A 25,153-nucleotide genomic window follows, 5' to 3' on the forward strand; every position below is an offset into this window, starting at 1 on the left:
AACACCAGCCACAGCTCCTGTAGGATGCTGTACTCTTGTGGGGTGAAGTATTTCCCAGAGTCATGGCTTTCCTCGCAGCCCACCATGGGTTGTGCTGCAGGGTTGACTCCAGCTCAGAAGCTGAACTCAGCAGTTCAGCTGAGTTCAATTTAAGGACTGCAGAGCCATAGCTCCCAGAATTCCTCAGGGTGTGTGTCTCCTCAGGATGGCTTTCTTCCCTAATGAGCAATAACAGACTCATGAACAGATTTTTGAAATTGCAGAAGTGGAAACCACAGGAGGAATAACTGACTTACTGAGAAAATCTTATTAATGTGTTTGACAGAGCCTTGGGGTGGAGGCAGGGGCAACTTAAGGCTTTCAAAGGAAGTGTGGGAGCACCTCTCCAGACCAGCTAGCTGCCTGCCTTGTGCTCAACCCTCTGACAATGTTGGAGACGCCTCCGGCTCAGACAAATCTCTTGGGGAGCACTTCTAGCTCATATTTAGGAGGGAAATGTGCTACTCCTCTGGTTGGTGGGAGCAGATGTTTGCTCCAGCTTATTCCCTGGGTCAGAGCAACCTCTATCTGGGTCAGATCCAGTCCCAGCTCCTGGGCTGTCCTGAGAGACGTTTACAAAGAAGAGGGTCCAGAGCTGCCCAAAGGAGGAAGGGCAGGCTCTTATCCTGTAAACCAGCACAATGCACACCAGGCAGAAGCTTTTGGCCTGATTTACTCGTGACCTTTGCCGTGGTCCGTCCCTCAGGCAGCCAGAGCCTGCTCGCCGGCGCTGGATCTGTGTTTCCTTGTACACACAACAAGGGTACGCTCCAGTCAGCTCCAGCCCTGCCTTTACACTGGTTTTCTCAGGCAGGGGATGTTTTTAGGGGTTTAATATTTAATCTGACCCTACTGAAGAGGAGAACTTCTAGAGGTTACAAGAGCTTGGGAGATGGCTGCTCAAGGTCCTCGTCCTTCCCAGACTCTGTGTGCCTCCAGCCTGGGAGGTTTTCAGAAAGGCATTGATGTGCCTTTCAAAATTCAAATCCAGGGATGTGAATCCGTGTGAAAAGCCACTTGCCAGACATGATGAAAGGCACATGATGAACATACCCCTCCAGGCTGGAGAGCTGCACTGCAAGCACATGGTAGAGGGAAAATGGGGAAGTTTTGAATTTCTGGGCAGTTTTCTGCAGAAACACACTGCTCTGGGCAGGAGCAGCCATGTCCAACAGTGAGCTCTTGTGGCTCCAGGCACTGCCACAGCAATGCCGGTTCCCCTGGTCACACCAAGGCTGCAGAAATGGGGATTATCCAACAGGTCCCCCTTGATGCCTGGAGTCAGCCACTGTCCCCTGTGGAGCAGCCCTTCCCTGGCCCCAAACAACCCTGGTGGTTCTCCAAAGGACCTTGTCCTGAGCCCATCCTCCCTACTGCTGGTCCCTCACCATCACCAAAGCAACCACGGATGGATCTGCCGTGAAAGCCCTTAGGGGCCAAGAATCCCTATATCCGAATCCCAGATGTTCCCTACTGTCCTTCCTGCATGCTGTGCCATCCCCAGGGCTGCCTGGTGAGATCCAGCACATCGAGCTGCCGCCTCCCACCCAGCCGGGAGCTCTGAGCCTGCAGCTCCCAGTGAGATGCAGAGATCTCCATCCAAGGGCTGTTGCAGCACCTGGAAGTTTTCCTGCAAGCATGGAAATGGGGAGGGAGGGCTGGACCATGAGGATGAGAAGTGCCCAGGGAACAAGCAGTGGCTGTTCCAGGGAGCCAGTGCCTCAGCAGATATTACTAATACACATGTACAGGCGTTCTGAAATAACCAGCTATTCCTGAGCTCAGCTTCCCCATGTGATCCTGACTTGTGTCAGCTGATGGGAAAAAATCTCTGTGTGGAAGAAACGGCTGTTCCTTGAAAAGGCCTGAGACTGTGCAGGCCATCCCTCACCTCTGGGCTCAGCCAGCCTGGAGCCAGCTGTGTGTGAGGGATGGGTGAGGACAGAGCTTTGTGTATCCTGGAGGGAAGATGGACAAGGAACAAAACTGAGATTTGGTTGAGATGTTTGGCTTGGTGGAGGCTCCCTGTCCTGACCTTAGATATGGGGCTGCAATCTAAACACAGTTCCCGTGTATTGCAGGGAGGTGTCCTCCCTTTCCCAGCATACACCAAGAGTGTCCAGCTGCTTTCTCACTCCAGGGAGAGGAGAGTGTTTTGAAGGTGAGAGTCCAGTGCAGGACCAGGCTGTGAGGACATTGTGTAGCTGCACTCATCCCAGCTGTCTCCAGTTTCCTTCAGGGCCTAAAGGTGCTGGTATTTCCCCCTTTCCCAAAAGGAGTCACAAAGTTGGTTTTATGCTCACTGTAAAACCTCTTGTTTTTTTAAACCCTTGAAGCAGTGCTGGAAAACACAGTGCTTAATTGTCACTTTTATTATTCCCTGGGCTTCGTGCCATGTCTGTCCTTACCTCTGGCTTTCTGAAGAATGCACAAACTTTCTGAACTAAGAAATAAAATATATAAAATCAGCTTCTTTTAATCTGTTCGACATATGCTGCCCTTTAATTTCTATGCTGTGCTTAGGGGATATGATAGAAAGAGGAACCAATTGTTTTCATATCTCCCCCACATCTTTCCACTGAGTCTCCTCTTCCTCTTCCCCTTTTCTGAGCCAACATCCCTGTATGATCTTTTGTCATCTGCAAATGCTCTTGCCCTTTTCATCTGCAGCCACTGAACTTTGCCATCTTGGCTGTGTCTTCTGCAAAACTCAGTGATTAGTGCAGCTCTGCCCCAGCAAGGAGCCCAGACTGAAGCTGTCTCTGCAGTAGGCAATGCCTGCAGAGCCCATGACAACTGCCTGTGGTCAAGAGTAGCCAGTGACACATGGCCTGTACCAGCCATGGTGTGGCAGCAGGACCAGGGCAGTGACCATCCCCTGTGCTGGGCACTGCTGAGGCACCTCCAGTCCTGGGGTCAGTTCTGGGGTCCTCATGACAAGACCGACATGGAGGGACTGGGGCATGTCCAGGGAAGGGAACAGAGCTGGGGAGGGGCTGGAGCACCAGGAGGGGCTGAGGGAGCTGGGAAAGGGCTCAGCCTGGAGAAAAGGAGGCTCAGGGGGGACCTTGTGGCTCCGCACAGCTCCTGACAGGAGGGGACAGCTGGGGGGTCGGGCTCTGCTCCAGGGAACAGGGAAAGGAAGAGAGGGAACAACCTCAAGTTGTGCCAGGGGACAGATTGGGTATTAGGGAAAATTACTCCATGCAAAGGGTGGTTTGGCACTGGCACAGCTGCTCAGGTAGTGATGGAATTGCTATTCCTGAAAGTGTTCAGGAAACAAGTAGGCTTACAGTATCTGGGGACAAGGTTTAATGGTGGCCTTGGCCAAGCTAGAGTAATGCTTGAATTCAAGGATCTTGGCTGCCTTTTCCAACCTAAACAATTTCATTATAGATGGGCAGCCTAAAAACCACTAGAAAAGAGAGGACTGGGCTTTGGAAACCCTGGGGTCATTATCCAGATCTTCTGCTTTGGTGTCATTGACATGAGCAGGTCCATGGCTCACAGTAATTTCTCCTAGCAAGTATCATCTTTCTTGGGTATTTCAGCCCCAAGGGCAGCACACCTCCTGCCAGCAGTGGTGGTCATGGGCTGAGGCCTGGGGTGCACCTTTGACACAAGTGTAAGTGGCCAGCAGGAACCTGCAGGTAACCAGCTGTCCCCCACTCTACTGGAACTTGAACTGGAGCCTTTGGGGGTCTCTGAATTTCCCTGTGGTGTGTTCTCTTTGCTACAACAGGTCTGAATAAGGCCATCTTTGACTAGGCATGATGGAGCTTCCTTCAAAGGAGGTATTGGATGCCACACCCATGGTCAATGATGAGCTTGGGCAGAAGAAATCCCAGTCAGGCTCTGGCACACAGGAGAGAGGTGAAACAGCCCCAGACTGAGGTCCCACAGTGCATCCAGCCCCCACTTTTGCTGGCTGCAGCCAGAGATATTCAGGGCTCAGTCCCCTTTGCAGTGTGACAAATCCCAGCCCCTGGGGCTGGGCTGGTGGTGAAATCTATGGTTTTTTCTTCTTCATCCTGTCAAGGCAGTTCTAAAATACCATCTCTGTCTCCTGGGGCTGGGTATGTCCCTGGCTCCAGGCACCAGCACTTTGGTCTCCAGAGGCTTAGGGGAGAAGGCAGCACATGAAGCCAGAGACAGGGCAGACCCTGAGAGCTAAGACCAGTGTACCTGGTCTCAGGATATGAATTTTGGGTTTGGGTGAGCATTTCTTCCAACCCAAGAGGAACAGAAACTCCCTCTCATTGCTGCAGCTTTTTCTGCTTTCTGGTAGTCTGGATCCTTCCCAACTTGCTCGTTCCAGAGGAGGTGCTCATGCTTTTGGAAAACAGGCACTGGTCCCCGCAGCTGCCAGTGGGTACTGGGCTGCCCGCCCCGGGCGGGGCTCATACAAGCAGATGTCACCTCGTCCCCATGATTAGCCAACTGTCCTCTTGCCATGGCAGGACTTTCACAGAGGGGGTTGGAGAAGAGGAACTGCCCACAAGGGAGATGCTAAACCCAGGAAACACAAAAATTATGCTTAAAATAAAAAGGTCTCATGCCTTTTTGCTCAGCAGCAGCTCCAGGGGCATCCAGGGCTCGATTTTCCCCAGCAAACTGAGCAAGGAAACAACACCCTGAGAGGGGAATAACGATAACAAAGGAAACACATTCCTTCTGCCTTTCAGTTTGTCTTTCCTCAAACAAAGTAATAACTGAGTGCTGGTTAAGTTGGCTCACCCACAATATTTTAGGTTGAGTGGTCCTGGGCAGCAGGGACACGGCCAGGAAAGGCACTGGCTGCCACATCCTTTGTCCAATAGTGGGGCAGGGAGGTGAGGCCGTGGGGTGTCCTGCCCCACTGTGAACTAATGGGGGCTGCCAGGGGTCGGAGCACAGCTCCCGTGGTCCCCCTGACCAGCAGAGTAAGACTGGGGCACTGCCAGCACCCACACCCAGAAATACATCTGCAGAAAAACTGGTCACCCCAGCCCATGAACAGAACAATTGCTGGGGACAATCTGACCCTGTTTTCGCAAATTTCTTTACCCAGTCAAAAATATCCTTCTCTAAGTGTATTAGTCAAGCCCAACAGACAATGTGTGCAGGAGGAGAGTGAGAGGTGGGGGTAACACTGCATCCATGAACTACAGAGGACAGGAGCTTCAGGGGCTCCCAGACAGCTGCCACTAAGCTGCCACTGGCACCAACACCATCTCAGTTTCATCTCTAGCTCTTGAGGGGTCCAGAGGCATGGGAACCTGGAGGAGAGGCCGGCAGGCACGGCATGCCAGAGGTGATGCTCTGTCAGAGTGCAGGAGCCAAGGCAGGAGGAGCACAAGCACAGCAGCTGTGTAGGAATACTTGGGAAGTGACAGAGGCACCGATGCAGGATGACCCCCAGCCAGGAAATAACGTGCAAAGACTCCATGATTCAGAAGGCTGAAGAATTGCTTTATTATAGCTATACTATATTATACTACACTATACTAATATTATATCATACTACTAATGTACTAAAGAAAACCTTTGACCCCTTACAGACAGTCACAATGCAATTTTGACCTAATTGGTCAATCATTCAAAACAACCATCACCAGAGTCCAATTAACAAATCCCTTTCGGTAAACAATCACCATAACACATTCCACATGTGCCAAACAGGAGCAGCAAGTATTTTCTCTTCTGTCTTTGAGCTTTCTCACTGCCTTTCCCAGGAAAAATCCTGGGAGAGAGAATTATGTCTCTCTCTGTTCAAAGAATATGTGAATACCACACAGAGGGATTGGATTTAATTTGCTAATTGGTAGTGAGGACTCTAATATGTGCTGAGCCAGGCAGGGAGGGAGACAGGGAGAGGAGAAGAGACTCCAGCCCTGGTGCATCTCGCAGCAGCGGTTCTTCAGCACCTCGTCCTCAGCAGCTCTGCAGGAAGGTGCTGTTCTGCCAGCCAGCCAAGGTTTATCTCCCTCCCTACCTGCCAGGGCCACAGGCCAAGGGAGAGCTGGCAGCACAGAGAAGAAGCAGGTTGTGAGGGCAGAGCCATGGCACTGTCCCAGCTCAGTGACAAAGGCCGCGTTGGGAGCAGTGCAGCACATGGTTCTGAAGCAGCTTCCACCTGGGCAGCAGAAAGTTTCTGCCCTCACCAACTTGGATTTTCTCCCCAAAACTGAGTGTAGTGACCCAAAATCATCCTTCCCTTCCTTGGTGCCCTGTGGCTGCCTATTCTCAGCATCTGCCAACAGCTCTATCCTCAAAAAGATTGTGGCACCCTGGGCCTGGATTTGTCCTGCCATATCTTGTCCCCAATATGCTCCTCTCCCCGTGTCCCCAGGGCAGCTCCCAGTGCTGGAAAACATACCAGTTTAAAAAATTTTTATATAACTTTAGCCAGGTTTGTTCACCTTTGCCCTGGGGAAGGGAACTGAAGCTTTGTTTCCAGGACATTGTTTCTCTAGATGAGGCCTGATGGACTTGGAGTAGCCCATAAATACCCAGAAAGATAAAAGGCCATCAACGGAACATCAGCGGCCATCTACCAACACCTACCCCAGACTCTGCCTCTGGCAGAGTTAGAGACATCTCCTCCAAAGAGGACTTATAAAAAATCGAAGAATGAAGATCTAATTAACATCAGAGGTGAGGAGATTCGGATCCAATGGGAAACTGAATACTGGGGGTTACTCAACTCTGGACCAATGAACTTTAAAAAAGTGCATCTCTATGGGGTTTGACTATATAAAGTTTGGGGAAAATCTTGTAAAAGAATGTGTCATGGAATTATTCTCTCTGCATACCCAGACTATGTGTGGATGAGATTATTTCTGTGGTACATCCTGGCCAGATAATAAAATAATGCCTTGACTCTCTAACATAAAAGTGTTGTTGGAGGGTTTTTGTTTTTCCCACAGTTTCAGTGACACCAGGGCAGCAGGAGAAGATCCACAGACAGGAGAGTCCCAGTGGCATTCCAGGCTAGCTCCAGGCTCTCTCTGTGGGGTGATGTCTCCCATGGCTGTGGGAAGATAACAAATAGTGCCTGCACTCACAAGTCTCTGGCAAGAAAAAGCTATGGCTGAAAGGCTCCAGTGCAGGCTAACCTGAGCACTGGGTTTGTATTTCTCTGGGTGTCTCTGCAGGGAGCCCTGGAGCACAGCCCACATGTGGCTCCCAGCCACCAAGCATCCCTCCCACGCTGCATGCCCATCTCACCAAGCATCCTGCCTCCAAAATTGCCTCTCCAGGTTATGTCAGCTGTTCCAGGCCCCCATTTGCAAACCAGCTTCCCAAAAACCAAGGGTGGGAGGTTGGTGTGCTGGGTCTCAGTGTCTGCTTCTAAAAGCTCTCAGATGCAGTGTAGGGACAGGCTATGTGCTGGGAAAACCACATTGACTCCTCCTAGAAATACAAACCCTGTGACTGGGGACTGAAAATCCCCAACAGCACTGCAGGTACAGCCAGTGGGTTGCTGAAGGGTGCTAAGGGGGAAGGGGGTATCCCATGCAGAGCCCACCCAATGCCCAAGAAATTCCTGCCTTTTCCATGCATGAAGGTGGAACTAGACAGTGATGCCATAATGGAGAGAATGTCCCAACTCAACAGCAGGAGCCACATGACTTCCACCAGTAACTATGGTAACCCAGAGCAAATAAATGCTATTTTCAAACCATGGGCAGAACCTCCTTGTGGGAAGCCTGGGCTGATCCCCACTGCCAGCTGAGTGCTGGGAGCCAGCATGGATCCCCTGTGGAAGGAAGGATGAAGACCAGCCCCACACAGTGTGCAGTCCTGGATAGGGCATTTCAGGAAAAGGATGGCAGAAAAAACCCAGCTTCTCTCCACACCATTCTCAGGAGCTGAAGAAACTGTAGGAACACGGATATTTTCCCAGCTGCATCACACAGAAATGTGGTGTGGAAAAGAGGAAGATCAGAGGGTTTACATAGGGTAGGGAAGTCCTGGACAAAAAGATGAGAAGAGAAAGAGATTAGGATAGGACAGGACAGGACAGGACAGGACAGGATAGGATAGGATAGGATCGGATCAGAGGCCCCTGATTGCCTTATCGGGAAGTCCAGCACTGGGGAAATCCCAGGAAAGAATTAACAACTCAGGGTGGGCATCAGTTAATTAAGACCCAAATAGAGCAAGAGAAACCCCTTTTGTAAATGTCCCAAAGTCCTGACTCGGGGAGGGAGGAGGAGCCCGGGGATGGGCACCAAGGCTGTGACTCCTGCCCTGTGATTCAGTGCCTGCAGGAGGCACTGAATGAGGAAATGCTCCATAGGTTTTGCTCTGTGGCTGGCCAGCGCTTGCTGCCGAGGCTGTGAGCAATGCATCCACTGCCAGACCTGCATTTCTCGTTCCCAATCCCTGCACCAGCTCAGCTCCACTGTGTCTATCAGACCTCCAGACTGAAAGCCCACCTGGGCTTGTCCTGAGCTGAGCTGCATTTTTAACACCTTAACACAAAATCTGTCATGGTACCGAGGGGGCCAGAGCATTCCCTGCCTGTTCTGCAACAATGCAATCCCACCCTGGCATCTCTGTACCCAGACCTGTCCTGCAGGGGCAGGGTGCTCCCAGCTGGCTTCACAGATGCCTTCCACCTTGCTTCATGACATGGGCAAAACCACCAGCACTGCCGTTGCTTTTAGAAATAGATCCTCTGGTAAACAACTCTCCAACTTGCCAAAAACCAGCTGGGTCAGGGCAGGTCAGCAGCCCTGGAGTCCCATATGTAGCATGGAGCAGACAGTGTCCAGCTCCTGCTCACTGGAAGCAGCTGACAGAAGCTGGAGCCCTCTGAAATTGCTCTCCAGGGTGTTTGGTCCATGCACAGACAAGGCCCAGGGCAGTGGGAGAGTCATCTGCCATGAGGCCACTCAGAAAATACCCCTCAAAAGGTGGTGGTACCTCTCCCCTGAAGCTGCTGGAAAGCCCACTTCATGCCTCTTCTCCTTCCTTGCCATGGGAACAGGCAATCCAAAATCCCTCTCAGGCTGGGTTTGGTTTGGTGTGGTGCCATGCCATGCCATGTGGTGAATCCAGCTCAAAAGGAAAAGGCAGCACTGGAGGTGCCACCCTCACGTCCCCCTGGTGAGTGTGGGCGTGTTGGTGCCAGCCTGGCGAGCGCCTGGCGAGGGGGTGAGTGCTGGTTGCTGTGGGAACAGGAATTCATTTGGGTTCTTCTGCATCCAAGCTCTGGCCGTTTGCCTTTGATGTTGTGTTCACCTCCCAGTTTGCATTGAATTTTGTTCCTCCTCCCGTTGCCCTTTCCCTGAGGAAGAAATACCCCTGCAGCTCCACAAGGCAGAAGCAGAACTGGCATGAGAGCCTTGGTGTCCCCGCTGAGGGGTGGCAGGGGGGCAGCAACATCCTGGGGAGAGCTGGCTGAGTGCAGCAACCATGGGGCCAGAACAGAGCCAGGTTTGACTGAGAGCCCCCAGCCAAGGGTGCCATCGCTGCCGGGCCTGCAGGCGCAGCTGCAGCAGCCATGCTGCTGGTGCTGGGAATGCCACGGTGCTTTCGAACAGCCCTGCTCTGGGAAGGACTTCAGTTACTCTTGGGTACCTGCTGCAACACACCGGGCATGACAGGGAGCCCGGAGAGGTCACGTGTCCTGCTGTCACCAGTATCCAATGAGTCCTTCCCCTCCTCTGGCCCACGTGGGCTTTGTGCATCCCTGTGTCCCCTCACTCCACCGATCACAGCCACACCCGGGCCACCAGTGTGGCTTCACGGGCATCTCAGGAGGGTGCCTGGCACACGCTCCCTCCATCGGCCTGGTCAGTCCAGGGGGGAGTGGAGAGAGTGAGGAGGGCTGGGCAGTCCCGGATGGGTGAAAGGAGGTGGATGCTCTCATTTCCAGCACCCAGACCTCCCCTCTGTGCAAACCCTTAAGAGTGTTGGCGCCAGTATGCACAGGGGGAACCACACTGACTCCACCATGACCTCCATGGCTCCACCCGGGTAGGAGGAAGCTGAATAAATACATGCAGCAGGGAAAATGTAAAATGCAATGTTTTGAAAGGAAATTTTGTTGCCAAGACCTTAAAAGTATCCTTGCTGTGAATCAGCAATTTCAGGTGAAACCCAAACAATTTATTGTACCTTTAAGGCTGGAGAACTGAGACCCAGAGACATTGAATGAGTCCCAAATGAAGAGCATGGGAGGTGGAGAAGGAAGGAGAAGAGGGCTTGGCTCAAGGTGCTGGAGCACGATGCAGGGGCAGGGAGACTCCCGGCAGTTCCAAAGGGTGGAGGGAGGCGAGCTCGGCCCTCGGGGCGCCGCTGCTCAGCCTCTCCGGAGACACGGCATCCCCGGAGCGGCACCGCCGCCGCAACTCGTGAGCTCCCGGCTACAGGAGGCTCTTTGTGGGCCGGGATGGCCGCTCGCCGGCAGATGGAGCGGGGATGGGGCCGGATGATCGGCGGGCAGCGCCGGCCGGGAGGAGCTGCGGGAGGAGGAGGCGGCAGCGCCGCGGCCACGGAGCCGCTCCACGGCAGCCAGGGCTGCCCACCGGGACCCGGGAGAGGCACAGGGGGAAGAGCATCCTTTAGGGGCCCTTAAAATCCACCCTGGGCCCTGGGTCCCTGCTCCAAATATTGTTTCTGGTGTTGCTCCAGTCTCTTGGTGTCCTTGGGGGTTTGAGGCTCTCGCCCAACAACACGACAGCACCCATCACCCACAGATAAATTCCAGGGGGCAGAGATCTGGGCTCATCCCTGCCAGTCAGCATGCGCATGGCACTCTCTTTGGGCTCAGCACCTTGCAAGGTCCCCTAACTGCAGCCAGGCCAGGCACAGTGTTGGGAGAGATGCCCACTACAGGTGAGGGCTGGTGGCAGCGTGGCCAGACCCAGCCCAGGTGAGCACCAGGAGGGCACAGACATGAGCACCAGGGTGGGATGAGGCACCACAGGCCAGGCCCCATTTTCACTCACCAGCCCAAATCTGGTGAACAAACTGCTGATGCTGCCAGTGGCCCAAGGGGTGAGAAATTCACTCAGTGACCAATTGCTCTGGAGCCTAGAGGCAGGGATTGTCCTGTGACAGTGAAAGGTTAATTTGAGGTGCTGGAAACACTGCTAGCAGTGACAGCCACCACCACAGAGTGATGACAACAATGACCACACTGAAAAAGTTCATGTCCCACTGTGGACAAGCAGCAATGGGGGGAGTGGTGCTGGTGGTGGCAGTGATGATGATTGTGGTGCTGGTGGCGGTTATGATGGTGGCAGTGGGGATGCTGGTGACAGTGCTGGTGGCAGTGGTGGTGGTGACAGTGGCAGTGTGCTCCCCAGATGGGATGCACAGCCCCTGCACCCACCTCTGCCAGGGCTTAGGACAGGCTCCACCTCTGTGGCTGACCCCCAGCCCACTGCTCCTCTTTGTGCCTCCAGCCAACCTCTGCCATGGGCCATGTGCTGGATGTCCCCATGAAGACTTGGTGACAGCCTGCCACAAGACAGTCTCCCCCTCAGAACCAGCGTGCCCTGCTGCCAGTCCCCAGCACATGCCAGCCACCTCTGCCCACTGAAGTGCCAGGGCCCTTTGTGCTCAAGCAGCAGCAAGGAATTTGCCAAAGTAAATCCTGTCCTCACCTTCCCTGTGGGCTCTAACAAGGCTGAGGGGGACAGAAAAGTGGCAACACAGGGGAAAAGGGAGGTGGCCCTTGAGTAATTAAGAGACCTGGTGTTTTGGGACATGGGAAGCTCAGCCAGATTTATGGCAGCAGGAACTGTTAATGACCCCCCAAATTCTGGGTAACAAAATGGCATGAGTCACCCTTCCAGGATGGGCTGTAGGAGCATCCATCTGGGATGATTTGGGATAGGTTTGGCTCAGGGGAGTGCCTGCAGGAGAGAGAAGGTGGCAGAGCCTATGGAGGGATAACACCACAGTTCAGACCCAGCCCACCCACTCACCTCCAGCCTGGGGAAAAGGATGGGCCAGGGGCTGGCTGTCATATCCAAGGGAGGAGGATCGATGGATGGGACAGCAGTAGAACTCCAACAGATGCTACTGGTACTGTACCCTTGGAAGATGTGGAGTGCAAGGGCTGGAAGGCCCTAGAGGGGACCCCAAGCCAGCAAGGCCCCACGGGCACAGCTGATGCCTCGTGGGAAGCTCACAACAGGTGACCACAGCTCAGGTGACAGGGTCTGACAGGAAAGGGGGCACAGCACGCAGGCAAGGCACAGGGCAGGTGGCACCTGGCACACAGGATGTGCTGGGGAGGACATGGCATGGGGAACACGGCACATGGGACACAGGACATGGCACCGGGATCACGGCACATGGGACACGGGACATGGCACCGGGGTCACGGCACATGGCGATGGGATGCACCGTGGGGGATGCGGCACCGGAACACGGCACACGGACATGGGGATACGCGGCAGGAGCCGCGTCCTGGGGTCAGGTAACGGGACGCGGCCGAGGCGGTGCTGCAGGGACACGACACACAGACAGGACAGGGGGACGGGACAGGCCAGGGGCAAGAGACACACGGACACTACTCCAACATCACCAGCCCGAGGCAAGGCCGCCGCCGCGTGGGCGGGGCCGTGACGGGGCACGCCCCTTATGCTAATGAGAGCTGAATCACGCTCAGCGGACCGCGGCCGTCGGGCCGGACGGGCTCAATCAGGCAGCGCGGAGGGGGGAACGAGGGGAGGGCATCAGAATCGGGCAGCCAGCTCAGGCAAGCTCCGCCGCTGCGACCTGTGGGCGGGCGGGGAAGCCCGGATGCCGCTGACCTCGCCGGCGGCCGCGCCGCGGAACCGGGATCGGGGCGCGGGGAGAAGGAGTGAGGAGCGCGTGAGCGGGCGTCCCCCCTGCCGCGCGCGTGGTGTGCGCCGAGGGCGGGGCGGGCGGGGGCGGTGGGTGCGATCACGTGACGGGCGGGCCGCCGCCATTTTGTCCTGCGGAGGCCGTATTTAGGGCGCAGCGCGCGCGCCGCTGCCACTCCCGCCGGGACGGAGCTTCCGCGCCCTGGGCCCCGCCGCCGCCCGCCCTGCGCCCCCACCCCGGCTCCCTCTGCCCCGCCCGCTCCCCCGCCATTTTGTGGCCGAGCATTGCCCGCCGAGGACCGGCGCCGCGGCGGAGCTTTCCGCCTTTCCCCCGCCCTCTCGCGCTCCGACTCTAGCGGCGCCTCGGCCCGGCCCAGCTCGCGCAGCCATGTCCTCCGGCGCAAGCCCCGAGTACGCCTCCTTCTTCGCCGTGATGGGCGCTTCGGCCGCCATGGTCTTCAGCGGTGAGCACCGACCGGCAACGGGAGAGGCCGGGGGGAGGGTGGGGAGGAGGGGGGAGCACGGTGTGGGGGAAGCGGCTTCTTTTTCCCCGTCACTCCCCTGCCCCGGCGAGGCGCTCTCGCCGGCAGGGGCTGGGATTCTTGGGGCCTGGGGGCGCCCCCCCCCCCCCCACCCTCTCCCCCGTTCCATCCGGGCTCTCGGGGGCAGCGGAGGGTCCGTGCCGGTGACGTCACCGCCGGCGGAGCCCCCGAGGCCACGTGACTGCGGCGGTGCCGCCCGGGCCGTCCCCCCCACCCCCTCTTCCTCCGGGCAGCCGCGGGCCGGGGTCCCCCCGGGGCTGCGGACGCGGTGCTGGTGGGGGGTCGTACACCGGCGCCGGCTGCCCGCGGAGTCCCCCGGCTCTGCCTCCACTGGCCTCCGCGGCGGCGGCGCTTCTCCCACTGTGAATCGGACGTGGTGTCTAAACCATTCCCCGGATAACGCAAGACCGATTTTTAACGAGATTAAACATAAATGTGCGGTCGTTTGGCGGGCAGGTCGCCTTAGAGACGTTAATGCCATTGCGGGCGATGGACGGGCTCCTGAGCTACCCCGTGGAACGGGGATGGCAGGGCACGGGGGAAGCCCTGCTCCATGGCCCTCCCTCTGCGTCTCCAGGCAGCGAGCTCAGTGCGGTGTAAATTGGGTCATCCTGCGGCACTGCTCTTCCCACTGAAGGAGCACAGATGTAGGGACCATAAATGCTGGTTTACACCAGAAATACCATCCTTTAATGCATTGTCTCTCAGAGCCTTGTTAAACCTATAGAAGGTGACTGCTGTTCCTGCACAGCGTTTACTGGTCTTTGGTGGGTGCAGACCTGCTGTTCCCTTTTGGATCTAACATGGGGAAGGCTTCAGCTGTTTTTTTTCCCAAATGCAGGTATCACAGTAATTGGGAATAAAACAATTAGGAACCAATCTGGCTTTCCTTTCTGAAGGCTTAGCCCATGTCTCCACAGACGTGAACATACTTACTGGTCTTTGGCTCCCTTCTAGTCCTGAATTGGTCGTAGCTCAAGCTGCATAAGTGCTGTTGAGGTGCTTGGGATCTCATTGTGTTAATATGGCCTCTGGGATGGTGGCTGGGTCTGCAGGATGGATTTTTGGGAAGCTGCTCTTGATTGATGCGTGTGGGAGATGAAATCATGCAAAGAGTCAAGTGGACAGTAAATTAAAATTAGTGCTTGAGAGGAAGCTGTCTAGCCGTGCTGGTGTGGGCACCATAGACTGGTTCCACACCAGCCATGTTTGTGACTTAAATTTTTGATAAAACAAAAGCTTGGTTAGGTGTGTTTAGTCTTGCTTAGTTTGTACATGGTGGTGGGATGCAGATGTTCATGCTGAGGGCAGTCAGTGGCCTGCCACCTTGGATTTCAGACATTGTACTCACACTTGACAGGTAGAAATTTTCTTGAAACTCAACGGTTGAAATGCCATTAGTAGCCAGAGTTGGGACTGCTGACCTACTTGCCTATTGGCTACTGAAGATAATGGAGGAAGAAACTAAGACTTAGTTACTAGTTACTTGTTGGGAAAAAATAGTCAGTGGTTCACTGCATTTTGCAAAATGGTCTTAAATACTGAGCTTTCCTTCCAAGGAAGGAGTTGCTGATTTCCTCTTGCAGAATGGATTTTGGAAGCAGAAGAACATGGCTGTATGGCTTTAGACACCATGCTTGTGACGTGTGAGCGTGCCTCAGCTGAAACATCAGTGAGGGATGCAAACTTGAGTCAGCTCTTTAACAGGAGTTTGGAGTGGTGCTGGCGTGTCTGAACCAGCAGAGAAGCCTTTCCTAGAAGCTGCAGCATGACAGCGTGGTGCTGTGGGATTGCAAGGGGAAGGAAGGTTTGAGTAGGAGAATGCCAAGTCAGTGCATAAGCTGTATTGATGAAGGTTTGGTGTCTGTTGCGTTGCAGCTGTTTTGTGAGAGGTCCTTGATGCAGAATCTGTCTAGTCGTCCTGGATTCAATGAGTTCGGAGGTCTATCCTGACCTTAATGATGCTGTAATACTAGCAGGTCTGAGCCATGCAGGTACTCTTGCCAGGGCCAGTGATGTGTTCAGGTGCTGGACAACAGGTTATAGATAGTGCTGATGGGAAATTATTTCTTAGATGTGGCTGTTCAGTGAAGCAGTTTGTATTTTTAAGGCAATATGGCAGAGGTGTCAACAGAGGATAAACTAAAACTTGCAGTGTTATGTAGCTTTTGTAACAGGCATGTTGCATCACAGCATGTTCTGATGGTAGTTGTTAAAAAAACCCCTGATTTTGAAGTAAGGAGCTAAATCTGGACAAGCAGTTAAAACTCTAAAATTGTCCTGGATCCGTGTTAATTAGTGCAGTGAATCATGTCTGACTCATGCTATAGCTAAAGATCACATTCTTGTGGAGCTTGTAGTTCCAAGATATGTTTCTAGTAAACATGTTCAGGTTCTATACTGTCCAGGCTAGTTTGATGTGAAAACAAGCGACTTGGAGCAGTCCTATGTGCTATGTGAGCACTACTTGCTGATGGTAAATAGATAGCAGAACTTGTTCTGGTCAGCAAGAGACAAGAGCAGGCTGCTGTGACCTTGGCCATCTTTGAGCCTGTCTGGTTATTTGCAGATTACAACTTGTTCTCATTGCTGCAGTTCCTTATTTCCCATGTGTGAAATGTGGTGGGTCAGGTGCTGTTGAGTGATTAAATTATTGTAGCTTTTTCATGTGATTTGAGCACACCAGAATGGACAAGTGTGGTGCTGGGCAGACCTGTCTGGTTCTGTGTGTGCTGGTGCTCTGTGCAAAGCTGTCACAAGTGTGCCCACTGTGCCCTCCATGGTGAGAGGAGTTGTCCTTAGGCCTGAACTCCAGCTGGGCATTCAGTGCCTTCAATACCTGCTGTACTGCCAAGCAGCTGGAAGATTCTTCATGAAGAGAACTTTAGCCACCAGTGTTAAATTAATCCTAATTTAGTGTCTTCTAATTTTTGCTGCAGTGAAATAGTACTTTTGTTTTAAACTAGGGCTTTAGATCTCATAGCAGTTGGTTGGCTTTTAAGGGACCTCCATGGTGAATTAGCTGGCTCAGAACATGTAGTTTGGTGCAGCTGACAGCCCTGCACAGTCTGATTGTGGAAGGCATCATGACTATAAACAGCTTGCATCCTCAAAGGCAAATGGCACCTGTGCTTCCCAAAATACTGTCTGAGAGGTGGGGAGCTGGAACAGGAGAGCCGCTTGCAGGTAAAAATAAGATGGTGGAGTGAAGCTCAAGGTAATTTTCTTCTTCAAATGAGGGTGCTTGTGATGTGGGCAGGTGTGTGAACTACCAGACTGCCTGCAGTAGAGATTAGCTTAAGCTTTTGTCCTTTGCAGCAGGTAAAGTAGTGGATGGCTAAGACCTAAGTGCTGTAACAGAAGTGAGGTAGGCGATGTTTCTGCAGCTTGAGAATGAGGGAAGGTGTCTCAACAAGGGCATCGTTTCCTCTCAGTAAATGCCAGTCTTGGGAACATCTGAGAATGAGATGGATCATCATTATGAACCATTGGCTGGGCAGAACATGACTTAAGCAGTTTGTACTTAGGCTTCCTGATGGATCCCTGTGTCACCCTGGAGTCACTACACAGCCTGCAGGTGTTGTCCCTGTGGTGGGAACAGCTGCCTCAGGACCTCTTGGTCAGCTTTTTTTCTTCCTAGAACTGGCCTCTTCCATCTCCAGAACATGACTGGTTTTACACAGATGTTGCAAAGTGAACAACATCCCAACCTGACCAGGCTGTTGGGTACTCCTTGAAGCAATGGTTTACAGCACTGTGTGCTTCTCCAGTGAGTGTAACTGGCTGCACTCACTTCCTTCAGACTGTGAATCCTATGAGCCCGAGGCTTTCGGTCAGGCTGCTGTGGCCACAGGAGTGTCTGCTGGGTGCAGGCAGGGGCTGTCCCATGCCACAGCAATGGGGCAGCAGAGCTGTGGGTGCTGCTGAGTGTTCTAAGCTCCTCTGAGACCTGCTGGTTAGGAAGGGGTCTTGCTAAGTGGTATAACACACTGCTCTGCCAGTCAGTACCTGGAATACACTGATCACCTGGTTTGTGAAATGGGTCGTCTTTAAGGTGTTGTGAGGGAGCCTCTTTGATGATAAAGATATGTAACAAGTGTCTGGATGGACTTTGCTGCTTGCAGGAGGACAAGCCTGTGCTCCATGGCATAAGTGCTTTACCATACTTAAAAAATCAAAGAGCTCTGTGTGCTGTGTCAGACAATCCAGAGTGCCAGTTGAAGCAGTTCGTGGACAGTTGGCTGGCAGATCCTTTATTTTCCTTGAACTGCTGCTATTACAGCAATGTCTAAAGGAGCTGGTGTTTTTTTAAGTTCTCAGATGTATTGACCCAAGACTAAAAGGCCTGCCAGTCTTGGAGAATTTTTGATAATGCTGTAAGCTGACACTGTTAGCTGCCTTTCATTACATTATGGAAGAACAAAAAGTTATCCCTACTCCTGAAACAGGTGACTTACTACAGGGTTCAGAGCTTACAGCTTCCTGTAGAGCAGCTTCACTGTTTACTCCTCGGGTTTTCATTGGGGAACAGGCTTCAGCCAGTGTGATGAGAATTTGCATAGGCTCCAGTACAGTTCCCCTAAGGAAGCTTGTCTGTTCTGTGCCGCTGCACCTGGGCAGAGCAGCAGGCTTTTTCCAAAAGTATCCATTACTGTAACTTGAGGTGGAGCTGTTGAATGTGGTGGGGTGGGAGGGGGCAGGGCCAACCTGTGGGAAGCAGCCTGTTTCTTTGGAAGTGTCCAGGTTTCTGGTATGGCAAAGCAAGGACTGTACTTCACCTAGATGTCACCTCGAACATTTCTCCAGCCTTTTAAGAACAGCCTGCTCAGGGATAAATAGATATTGGTGAATTGGTGCCTGTCTGCTCCCAGGGAAGCCTGCCTACTGCAGAGGCAGCCCATTTGATAATGATTAGTTTTAAAAGGCTCCAAATGTAAGTGCTCATCCCAAATGGTCCTTCATGCTTGCTGTGATAGTAACCAGTGGTATCCTAATTGGAAAGCTGGCTTTTATTACTAGCTCACTTCTTGTGCAGGCAAGTTCTGCATGTTAGTGCTCTGCAAATCTCTCACATGCAGTGTGGAAATCTGCTTCACCATGGTGGGATGTGGGAGGAATCCCTGTTTTTGAATGGACCAAACGCTGCTGGAGTGTATGTGGCTGGTTCTGAGCCTGTTTTTGGGCTGAGCCTGTGTGAATATATCAACTGGTGAAACTGGATCTGTGCTACTAGATGTCCTGACTTGGAAGGCTCCTCACAGCCTCTTTCTGTATCAAGGGAGTGACTTGCATCTGATTTAATTGCAAGGTTACTCTTCTTGGTGTGTGACCTGACTGAGCACAGTCACTTGCTGGAGCTGGAAAAGGTTGGTTCTGATGTAGGGACTGCCCTTGATCTGAAGAGCAAAATGCCGGCGGAGCCCTGTGGAAAGCTGTGGCAGTGGCAAGAACACGACCAGTCTTCAGTCTTTGACACTACAGCCTATCTGGCAAGTGTTTGTCTAGTTTATACTTGATCCTGGAGCTGCACAGCCCCACCCCCTCTGCTATCACTTTTAAAGGGACAGATATAGTGAGGTGCCAGGCAGCATATCCTCAGCCCAGAGGGGAGGGCATTTTGCCCCCAGGAGCAGTACATAAATCAACTCTGGGCTGTGAATTCAAGGAGTAAATCAGGTATTTCACAAGGGGGTTAACCTTTGAAACAGGATTACTGGGAGTACGTGGTCTTGAGTGATGTGCATTGCAACTTCTCTGTATTGTAACATCATTGAACTTCTAAATGGCACAATTCCTGGTTAGAGACCAGCATGGATTCTGTCTCTGGTGAACTAGATAGGTGAAGTGCTTTTTGACCTGCCAGGTAAATGTTTTGACAGGTCTACCTCTTTAAAGGTAGTGTTTGGAGCTTGCTTGGCCTGTATGTTAGAGGTGAGGGAGCTGGATGAGCTGACACAGAAACCCAGAGTCCTGGTGTGTAGCAGAGGTACAGCTCTTGCCCCATTTCCAGTGTCTGCCACAGAGCTCTCCTGAAACTCTGTTTAGCAGGATTTTGGAAAACACATCCTTCCAATCGATCAGGGATATTTAAATGTAGCATATGAGTATATGTGCTTCAGTTGTTTGGAGCTGCTGCAAGGTAGAGGTGAAGGTGTGAAGGAACATTGGCCAGGGTGTCCATAGCCCAAAACTGAGTGGCTGTGCCACTTAGCGGCATGGTGGGAAGCAGGTATTGTCTTTGCCACCTTCCCTGTAATATTGAGATAATGTCAAAGATGCAAGGACTACTTGCCAGACTAGTAAAGCTGCCTTGTAAGGTGCTGGAGATGTCTCTTGATTGGGGTGGTGGTAAAGGCTTCCTTGGGAGCAGATGTGCCAAGCTCTGAAGCTCTGTGTGGCCACCAGTGGGAGTTCAGTAGAGTTTCAGTGACATCTAAGACTGTTATGTGAAGACTGGTAAACCATAGGCTTTCTTTCAAACTGTATCTAAAATAAGTTCAAGGCATAAGATCTGGCCTCTTCTGGGATTTTAACTGGGAACTGACAAACTCATGCTGCACTGCCCCTCCACAAAAGCTTGAGCAAGCTGACTTTCTTGTAAGTGGGGTTACAAAATCACCTTCTCTAATCCATCACTACATTAATTGGGACACCCTCAAGTAGGCTTCATGCTTTTGGAGGAAGTGATGACTGATAAAACTTTAAATAGTGAACTTCCCTCATAAGCCTCTGCATTTTTTTGAGAGGTTTGTAAAAGACTGTAGACAGGAGAAGTGGTTTCTGCTAAATTCTATACCCAGAGTAGACAGTGGAACCAGGATTCAGGCTTAGTTCCTGCTCTTAGAAGGTGCTTTGTCAACAAAAAGGTTTCCTAGTTCAAGTCAGTGATTTCTTTCTTGAGTTCCTAAGGGCTAGACCCTAAACAGAGCCATCACTGAAATGGCTGATTAAGTCCATGTGCTCATTTCCAGGTTCATCTTATATTTGCAGCTAGAAGTTGCTCCTGGCTCAAGCTTCCTAAGTTGGGTTCTAGTTCTGAGTAGCCCAAAATAGCCCTTTATATCACTTGGTGCCAGTCAAGGTTCAAGAGCTTTGCTAGCACAGAACAAATTGGTAGTTAATGAGACTTTCCCTTCAGGTTTTTGTAACTAAAACTGAACTTCCTTCTGAGAATGAACCTTGTGTTAGTACAGCGGTGCTGCTTGTATGAATGGTGTGGGGTTCTAGTGCCAAGCCAGGAGGATGACTACTCTAAATAGGGGCTTTATGGGAGTGCTGAGTGAGAAGCAGGGAAGCATGTATCCAAATACCTCCCAGCTACTCTTCAGGACAAGGTGCACAATCTCACGCTTTGATACTGGTGTAAGGCAGTGACACATCTTTGTGGAACAAGCAGGTCTCCCTTGGAGAAACCTTCGTTTTCTCTGGGTGGAGCAGAGTAACTACTAGTACAAAGACTTTAAATGCCCACAGTTTAAGTATACTCCAGCAGCGTTTTAGAACAGATGCAAGAACATTTTCTTGCCAAAGAGGATTGACCTCTGAGGATGATCTTGATGGTGTCAGAAAAAGAGACTGCCTGCCCTTCCATATGCCTGTCTCTGCTGCTTCAGGGGCTTATTCCTGGCTGGCAGTTGACATGCATATCATCTCTGGGTGATGGTGAATACAGTAGGAAGCTGTGGAGTTCCAGAGTACTCCCCAGTAAGGCTGAAAGGAATGATGTCTTTTCAGGTACTGCAGAATCAAAGAACAATATATTTGAGGAAGTTTTCAAGGCAGAAGTTACTTAGGGATAGTGCTTTGGACTCTTCCAGCAGGTCTCGGGTACAGGTGATAAACCCATCATCTTGTGCAGGTCTCTGCATGCTCAAGTGTTGACAGAGATGATGAGTAAACCTTAGGTGTAAGGTGGTTGTGGTCCTCTATAAACTACAAGCAAAACTCTTCTTTGTGGTTCCAGTGGCTGGATTGACAAGTGTTCAGACCAGAATCCTTCATAGGTGAGGTCACACTCTCCATGTGCCAGAACCTTTCTCCAATGAATGACATGGAGCAGTAATACTTGAGTTGATTTCTATCTCGGTGATAAAGCTGCAATGGCACATTTAACTCCAGGGCCAAAGCATAGGCAAATGGGTTTTGTGGGAGAACGGGCCCCACAAAGGAGATCTGTGCAGCTGAACTCAGTTCAGGTGGCCCAGCTCTCAGCTGTGTTCTGCTGGGGTAAACAGATGTGCTTTGTTGAGCCTTGTAGTGTGGACCCTGGGAGGACACAAACACTGGAGTTCCCCTTGGGACTTTGGATTTTGGCTCCTAAGGAGGGGCATGGATGGCTGCTGGGGGTGTGCCTGCTGTGAAGCTGGCCTGGGAAGATGTTCTGCTATCAGTTGTGTTTGAACAGCACTTCTTATTCCTTTTTGGAGTAGGACTCTGGGAAGGTCACTTCCTCATCCTTTAAGGGAGTATTCCTGGCTGTCATGTGACTGTGTTAGTTTTTCACAATCCTTCCTTGTGCTGACTTAGCTGTTCTAACTGCAGCCTAGTGAAAGAAATGGTATTTGGGGATATGTGTAATGCATTTTTTTTCTCTTCCAGCCTTGGGAGCTGCATATGGAACAGCAAAGAGTGGCACAGGTATTGCAGCCATGTCTGTCATGAGGCCTGAGCTGATCATGAAGTCCATCATCCCTGTGGTCATGGCGGGTATTATAGCGATCTACGGCCTTGTAGTGGCAGTCCTCATTGCCAATGCCCTCTCGCCTGAAATCACGCTATTCAAGTAAGTTGCTGCATCTGGCAGTTCTGTTTCAGACTGTCCTGTCACTGTTTGATGCTCTCTGTGGGGGTGGTTTTGGCTCAAGGCCCCTGGAAGGGCTGGCAGTGCTAAATGTGCTTGGCTAGGCTTTGGAGCATGGGCTGGATTCCAGCTGTCCTGTCAGATGCCTCAGCCCCAGTGGAGTTGGCTGTACTGGCTGTCACAGATCAATTGGGCATCCCACTGCTCATGTGGTGGGGCTGTGGCTTGAAAGAAGCCATGTACAGGCAGCACTGGGAGAGGAGGCAAAGCTTGTGTCATGATGCCAGACTCCAGACCTGGATGCACAGGTGTTTCCAAAACTGTCTAAATAGATCTGCTGTTGCCTGGGAGATGCAAGTAAATAATTAATATTGCTTTTGCTGTGGTAAGTCAATCCTTGAGCTATACATCAGGCCTCTAGCAGCTACAGTCTGAAACTTAGTCTGCTCTTGGCTTCTGAAAACAGCTGCAACTGGTGTGATTGAGCCCTCTTGGAATTAAACAATGCTGCTGAAGTGACAAACAATCCTGCTGTGTTGCTGTAGAGGCTGTACCTATGAGCAGTGTGCTTGGCCTAACAAGACATGGTCTAAAACAGCAGATACAAATAGTCCTTTGCAATTACCAGGTGAGCAGACACTGATAGGGACTGCTCCACAGGATGCTCTCCTTGGAAAACCAGACCATTCCTGCCCAGCTTCTGCTGTGCAAGACACCTAAATGTGCTGTGGCTGAAGGTTGGAGATGAGCAGCTACTAACAGGCTGCAAAGTACTGTGGAACAGGCATTGCTGCAAGTGCTATTCTGACAGCATACTGAGCCTGCTGGTGGCCAGATGAACCCAGTAACTCAGTTTTGTGTATGAGCCACGATGTTCACATCAGGTGAAGATCCTTCACTGCTGCTTATCTTTTTAAGTATCAGAGTTAGGAGTGTCAGTAAGCATTGCTTTGAGACTCATTGGGCTTGTTGAGAGAGTTAGGGGCTTAAGACTGGGTGTCTTGTTCCTTGCCACTGAAATTCTTCCATCTCTGTCCCACAGGAGCTTCCTTCAGCTGGGTGCTGGCTTGAGCGTGGGTCTCAGCGGTCTGGCTGCTGGCTTTGCCATTGGTATCGTGGGCGATGCAGGTGTCCGGGGCACAGCACAGCAGCCCAGGTTATTTGTGGGGATGATCCTCATTTTGATCTTTGCTGAAGTCTTGGGTCTCTATGGCCTCATTGTTGCCCTTATCCTCTCCACGAAGTAAATGTTGCGGTATGATGTAAAGAGATGTAACAAATCTACGTTTAACAAAAAAAAAGCTCCAGAATGAAAATGGTTTCTCCAATGTGTACAGTTGTCCCAATTTGGTAGTTGATCTCTTGTAAATGCGCAATATATGTTAGTGACTCGTCTGTCCTGTGTGTACTTCAATATTAACTTGGATGGGTTGCTCCAGGCCTGCTGCATGGCTTGGGGTGGCCCGTGTGCAATTTTCCACCCATTGCTGTTAGTATTTTATGTATAAATATGAACTAGAAATGTAATTTTTTCTCTTCACTGGATGTTTATTTATAAAAGACTTGACATGTTCATACATCTATGGAGCAAGGATTTTCAATTTCCCATGCTATATATATTAATCTTATATATAGGTAGATTACACTGTGGGGTAAATTGTAAGTGCAGAGAATTCCTTGGATGTAATTTTGATTCTAAAGATTGCTGTAGTGTCCTGGTATTGGAGTATGAGAATTTTGTGTTTTATTACAGCAATTGTCCGAAACACTCCCGTGTTTCAATAGTAACTGCGTATGCTCCGGCATCAGTCGTGCACCCAGTGTTGGGTTACAAACTTCTACCATGTTTCCAAATAAAACTTCCTCACTACATTGCTGTAATGAGTCCCTGGCTCTGATTTCCAGCTGTTGCTGCTCCTTTGGGAAGTGGGTGAGGTTTCTTGAGGCAGGCAGGTTCCTGAAGTGACTGGGCAGCATGCCAATGATGCTGCCAGCTCTGCCACAGCTTTCCCTTTCTCCTGGGCTGTGGCAGTGTGGTTCCCAGCTGCTGCCATGGGCCGTATTTGTGGTGAGCAGGGATGCAGGGCTGTGCTCACCCTGATCACACCTGGCTCGGTGTGGTGCTGTGTAACCAGGGGTCAGGGAGCTGCAGCCTGCGCCAAGGGCCAGGGAGAGAGGGTGCAGGCTGCAGCCTGTGACCAGTAGAGGAGCTGCCTTGTCAGGAAACAGGCAGCCTGTCCTTGTGCTGGCCCTGCAGAAGCTGAGCTGCTTGGAAGCTGTACTGTGAATAGTAATTGCCTCTGAAGTACCTCAACAATAGTCTCATCAACAAAATGGCTTCAGTCAAGAATTTGTATTTTTATCTTATAAATCACAGGACCATTTGAGCTGGGAGATTCTGGTGCTGCAGCTGCTGAGTGCTGGAGCATCTTCCTCTGGCCTGCTAAGTACTGCTAAGCTTATATGGGAAATAGTGTTGGACCTTTTCAGTGGTAAAGCCAAAATGTTACTACTCAGACACCTGGTACTAGCAGTGCCGTTGTCATCAAACCAAGCTGATGTATTTGGAGGGATGTTTCATGTGGTTGGGAATGAAAATACATATGTGTGTTTCACCAAGGTACCTGTCCAGTGAGTGGTGCAAGTACTGTGAAGAGCCGTGGCCAGAACATAAGGAATTCACTGAAGCTGTTCGGAGCTTCTAACCTGGCAAGGGTGGTGCCCAGCCCAGGCCTGGTGCCACTGTGTGCACCTTCTGCGTGTTCAGGAGACTATAGGTATGAGCTGGTTGGCCCATCAGGGTCAGCAATAATTATTAACAAAGAATGGGCTTATTTTTTGCTGTTTGCTAGAACACTGATCTCTGTGCAGTCACCTCTCAGTGGGCTGGTTTTGCTTGGACAGTGCTTTGCTTTGTGGCAGTGTGCGATGGTGGTGGGGCTGTACAAAGGTGTAAGCTGACTGAAGGAAAATCCTGC

The 25,153-nt window shown here is 51.7% G+C and overlaps 1 protein-coding gene and 1 long non-coding RNA gene across 2 annotated transcripts; one reads left to right on the forward strand and one right to left on the reverse strand.

Moving 5' to 3' along the window:
* Positions 1 to 5,469: 5,469 nt before the first annotated feature.
* LOC143695360 (uncharacterized) lies at positions 5,470 to 12,612 on the reverse strand. Its single transcript, XR_013184484.1, has 2 exons — positions 11,967 to 12,612; positions 5,470 to 11,085 (listed from the first exon to the last, which is right to left on the reverse strand). It is a non-coding gene; the product is annotated as an uncharacterized LOC143695360 (long non-coding RNA).
* A 329-nt stretch (positions 12,613 to 12,941) lies between these two features.
* ATP6V0C (ATPase H+ transporting V0 subunit c) lies at positions 12,942 to 24,047 on the forward strand. The gene is made up of 3 exons (XM_054644080.2): positions 12,942 to 13,297; positions 21,974 to 22,157; positions 23,218 to 24,047. Exons 1-3 carry the CDS (start codon positions 13,222 to 13,224, stop codon positions 23,420 to 23,422), a joined length of 465 nt encoding a protein of 154 aa, XP_054500055.1. The 5' UTR covers positions 12,942 to 13,221; the 3' UTR covers positions 23,423 to 24,047.
* The last annotated feature ends 1,106 nt before the right edge of the window (positions 24,048 to 25,153 follow it).

Source organism: Agelaius phoeniceus, chromosome 16, assembly GCF_051311805.1.
Source record: "Agelaius phoeniceus isolate bAgePho1 chromosome 16, bAgePho1.hap1, whole genome shotgun sequence".
Lineage (NCBI taxonomy): Eukaryota > Metazoa > Chordata > Aves > Passeriformes > Icteridae > Agelaius > Agelaius phoeniceus.

Excerpts from the sequence above, each read along its gene's own strand:
- ATP6V0C (XM_054644080.2), top strand. The coding sequence starts at position 13,222 with ATGTCCTCCGGCGCAAGCCCCGAGTACGCCTCCTTCTTCGCCGTGATG. Across the intron at positions 13,298-21,973 it reads GGCCGCCATGGTCTTCAGCG|CCTTGGGAGCTGCATATGGA; the intron begins GTGAGCACCGAC and ends TTTCTCTTCCAG. Across the intron at positions 22,158-23,217 it reads CCTGAAATCACGCTATTCAA|GAGCTTCCTTCAGCTGGGTG; the intron begins GTAAGTTGCTGC and ends TCTGTCCCACAG.